We start from the raw sequence: 4,133 nt of genomic DNA, 5'->3' as shown, positions 1-4,133 counted from the left end.
GCCCGTATCGGCCTGGCCTGCTTGGTATCTAATGCCCCGCCTGAATTATGATCCCAGTCCGCCCCTGCTCACAGGGTTGAGGCGCGGTGTATCCCGGATCACCGTTCAGCTCAGAGCAGAGCCACAAACATCGTCCGGAGAGAGGGACTCAGGGAAAAGTAGAGAGAGAGAGAGAGAGAGAGAGAGAGAGAGAGAGAGAGAGAGAGAGAGAGAGAGAGAGAGAGGGAGAAAATTGAACAACACTAGTTTTTATCGACAACAAACATGCCATGTAAGTGCCTGCCTGGATGGATGCAACAACTGACATTACAGAAAGCAGCAAGCTAACGTTAGCACCAGGCTAGCTGTTGAATGGAGAGCTAATAATGTTAGCACCAGGCTAGCGGTTGAATGGAGAGCTAATGATGTTAGCACCAGGCTAGCTGGTGAATGGAGAGCTAAGAGCAAGGAATGGCTCCGAATCTCCGATTGATAAAAACATCATCAGGGACATGAATTCAGATATGCTTCGCTGAAGACCTAACATTACTGTGCCCATGAGTCTCTTTGAGAGCGACCACTGTGGGTGGGTGTGATAGTGCTGAGCTGTTCTATTCTAGGTTTTGATAGCTAACGTTAGCTGCTACATTGAATGCATTATGGAATATTAGCTATCATTCAAAAAGGTGTAGCCTAATGCTAAGTTACTTGAAAACCTTTTTTTTTAAATCTGTAACCATTGTTATTGTGTCTGCTCAACTGATATGGTTTACAAGTAATGTTGCGATTGCTAGCTAATCATTGTTATTTTTACTCTGCCATGGCAGACTGCTGTACTGTCAGTCTGCAGCTGTGGGACAGAAACACAGTTCCAGAGGTAGGACTTGGCCATAATGTTATAAACTAACACAAATAGAAACTTTGCCTTGAGCTCAGATTAAAATGTGACATTAAAATGTGACATTGTACTGATACAACTCATTTATTATTATTTTTCCTTTATTTAAGCTTGATGCACTTTGCCTTTGTATTTGCACCGTACGACTCAGGGAGATGCTTTTCACCGTTTCATTGTTGGATAAATTTAACAATGACAATAAAGATACTTGAACTTGAATTCTACATTTAATGTCAGAATTCTGAGATTAAAGTCAGTATTTTCAGATTAAAGTCAGAATCAGTCAGAAAGGGTGAAAAAAGTCAGCATACTGTTAAATGTAACATCGATGTCACTGATGATGTCAATGATGATATTACCGATGTACTGAAATTTGAATGTTTGGGGCCCCTAGAATTTTGCTACGTCAATATGGGGCCACAAGCCAAAAAAGGTTGGGAACCCTGCCTTACATATACTGTAAACGGCAAAAAAAAAAAAAAAAAGATCTGGGGAGAGTTGTAGACTAGCACATACTTCCTACATATGCAGTCGGTAGCAGCTTCTTTTCACCTGACAGCGAGGAGTTTCATCGGCACGATGTAGCGTGTAGGATGTTCACGCTATTCCCCCCAGTTCCCCTCCCTCTGAAGAGGCGCCACGACCGAAGAAGGCGCTAGTGCAGTGACCAGGACACATACCCTTAATCTGGCTTGCCACCCGCAGACATGGCAATTGTGACTGTGTGGATGCCCGACCAAGCCGGGGGCAACACGGGGGATCGAACCTGCGACCCTCGTGTTGGTATGCAGGGAATCTACCGCTGTACCACCCGGACACCTGTAACATCACATTTTAAACTCTCGATGACTCCACTATTGTTTCATCCTTACAGGAGGTCAAATCAAGTTGAGTGGTACTTTTTGGCACAGAAAACAAAGCAGTCACATGATCAAGGCAAGGATCATAAAAAGAAGACATTGGACAACAAGAGAGGGGGGGAAGGGGGGGGTGGTGCTGGTGTTTCAGGCGGGGGGAGGAGAGGTGGTGCTGGTGTTTCAGGCGGGGGGAGGAGAGGTGGTGCTGGTGTTTCAGGGAGGGGGAGGGGAGGTGGTGCTGGTGTTTCAGGCGGGGGGAGGAGAGGTGGTGCTGGTGTTTCAGGCGGGGGGAGGAGAGGTGGTGCTGGTGTTTCAGGCGGGGGGAGGAGAGGTGGTGCTGGTGTTTCATGGAGGGGGAAGGGGAGGTGGTGCTGGTGTTTCAGGCGGGGGAAGGGGAGGTGGTGCTGGTGTTTCAGGGAGGGGGAGGGGAGGTGGTGCTGGTGTTTCAGGCGGGGGAAGGGGAGGTGGTGCTGGTGTTTCAGGGAGGGGGAGGGGAGGTGGTGCTGGTGTTTCATGGAGGGGGAGGAGAGGTGGTGCTGGTGTTTCAGGCGGGGGGAGGAGATGTGGTGCTGATGTTTCAGGGAGGGGGGGAGGTGGTGCTGGTGTTTCAGGGGGGGAGGGGAGGTGGTGCTGGTGTTTCGGGGGGGGAGGTGGTGCTGGTGTTTCAGGGGGGAGGGGAGGTGGTGCTGGTGTTTCAGGGAGGGGGGGGAGGTGGTGCTGGTGTTTCAGGGAGGGGGGAGGGGAGGTGGTGCTGGTGTTTCAGGGGGGAGGGGAGGTGGTGCTGGTGTTTCAGGGGGGGGGAGGTGGTGCTGGTGTTTCAGGGGGGAGGGGAGGTGGTGCTGGTGTTTCAGGGAGGGGGGGAAGGGGAGGTGGTGCTGGTGTTTCAGGGAGGGGAGGTGGTGCTGGTGTTTCAGGGAGCGGGGGAAGGGGAGGTGGTGCTGGTGTTTCAGGGAGGGGAGGTGGTGCTGATGTTTCAGGGGGGAAGGGGAGGTGGTGCTGGTGTTTCAGGCGGGGGGAGGAGAGGTGGTGCTGGTGTTTCAGGGAGGGGGGGAAGGGGAGGTGGTGCTGGTGTTTCAGGGAGGGGGGGAAGGGGAGGTGGTGCTGGTGTTTCAGGGAGGGGGGGAGGAGAGGTGGTGCTGGTGTTTCAGGGAGGAGGAGAGGTGGTGCTGGTGTTTCAGGGAGGGGGAGGGGAGGTGGTGCTGGTGTTTCAGGGGGGGAGGGGAGTTGGTGCTGGTGTTTCAGGGGGGGAGGGGAGGTGGTGCTGGTGTTTCAGGGAGTGGGGAAGGGGAGGTACTGCTGGTGTTTCAGGGGGGGAGGGGAGGTGGTGCTGGTGTTTCAGGGGGGGAGGGGAGGTGGTGCTGGTGTTTCAGGGGGGGAGGGGAGGTGGTGCTGGTGTTTTGGGGGGGAGGGGAGCTGGTGCTGGTGTTTCAGGGGGGGAGGGGAGGTGGTGCTGGTGTTTCAGGGGGGGAGGGGAGGTGGTGCTGGTGTTTTGGGGGGGAAGGGGAGGTGGTGCTGGTTTTTCAGGGGGGGAGGGGAGGTGGTGCTGGTGTTTTGGGGGGGAAGGGGAGGGTGGTGCTGGTTTTTCAGGGGGGGAGGGGATGTGGTGCTGGTGTTTCAGGGAGGGGGAGGAGAGGTGGTGCTGGTGTTTCGGGGGGGGGGGGCTAAAGTTCAAGCTGAAAATGTGGAACCACTTAGGCTCTGCTCACACACCACATAAAGGGTTAAAGATGGCGAGGGGATAAGTGGCGCTCGTTTCTCGCAAATTTGACAGTGGTAGTTAAACGGTGAGTTTCCCCTCCGAGCTGCCCGTCTGCTCTCCTCTCCTCTCCTCTCCTCTCCTCTCCTCTCCTCTCCTCTCCTCTCCTCTCCTCTCCTCTCCTCTCCTCTCCTCTCCTCTCCCACCTCCTCATCTTAGCCCTATATCATCGGAGGGAGGCGTTTCTCCTCTGCTCTCCGTTCTCCTCTCACCTTCACCCTCGTTGTCTTTGGGGCCTTCCAGATTCTCTGTCCAGCCGTCTTCTCCCCTCTCCTCCGACCCGTCCCCTCCCCTCTCTGCGTCTGTCTCCTCGTCTCCCTGCGCCCCTGGCCGCGGATCTAAAAGCTTCCAGCCCTGGAGTCCCCGCAGACGTCCCCAGCCCTGCGCTGAAGCGGGTGCTATAGCCAGCAGCCCTGCGCTGAAGCGGGTGCTATAGCCAGCAGCCTCCATGCATTTGCGACTCGTTGCCATTTTGACCACCTTGCTGTGTGATGTGATCAGGATGGGCTCCGGTGCCGTAAAGTCAAGCGGTGAGTCTGAACCATTTTCAGCCCAATGAACTCGTTCAAAGATTGTATTGCAGTTTTAAGTGACTTGTAAAACTTTCTGCACTTTCTTGTGGGTAATTAAGGCCGATGTTCTA

General features: G+C 54.1%; 1 protein-coding gene across 1 annotated transcript in view; it reads left to right on the top strand.

Annotated features, from left to right (window-relative positions):
- Nucleotides 1–3,938: 3,938 nt before the first annotated feature.
- rspo4 (R-spondin 4) overlaps nt 3,939–4,133 on the top strand; it is a gene marked incomplete at both ends in the record, with an annotated part of 59,943 nt that continues 59,748 nt past the window's right edge. The window contains one exon of the mRNA XM_083660608.1: nt 3,939–4,020. Within this exon, the coding sequence (XP_083516734.1) occupies nt 3,939–4,020 (82 nt within the window). The remainder of the gene's footprint in view (nt 4,021–4,133) is intronic.

The sequence above is a fragment of the Poromitra crassiceps genome (genome assembly GCF_964638095.1).
Source record: "Poromitra crassiceps genome assembly, chromosome: 25".
Taxonomy (NCBI): Eukaryota; Metazoa; Chordata; class Actinopteri; order Beryciformes; family Melamphaidae; genus Poromitra; species Poromitra crassiceps.
Note: the sequence above shows the minus strand (reverse complement) of the source record. Positions and strands in the feature narration are given on the sequence as shown.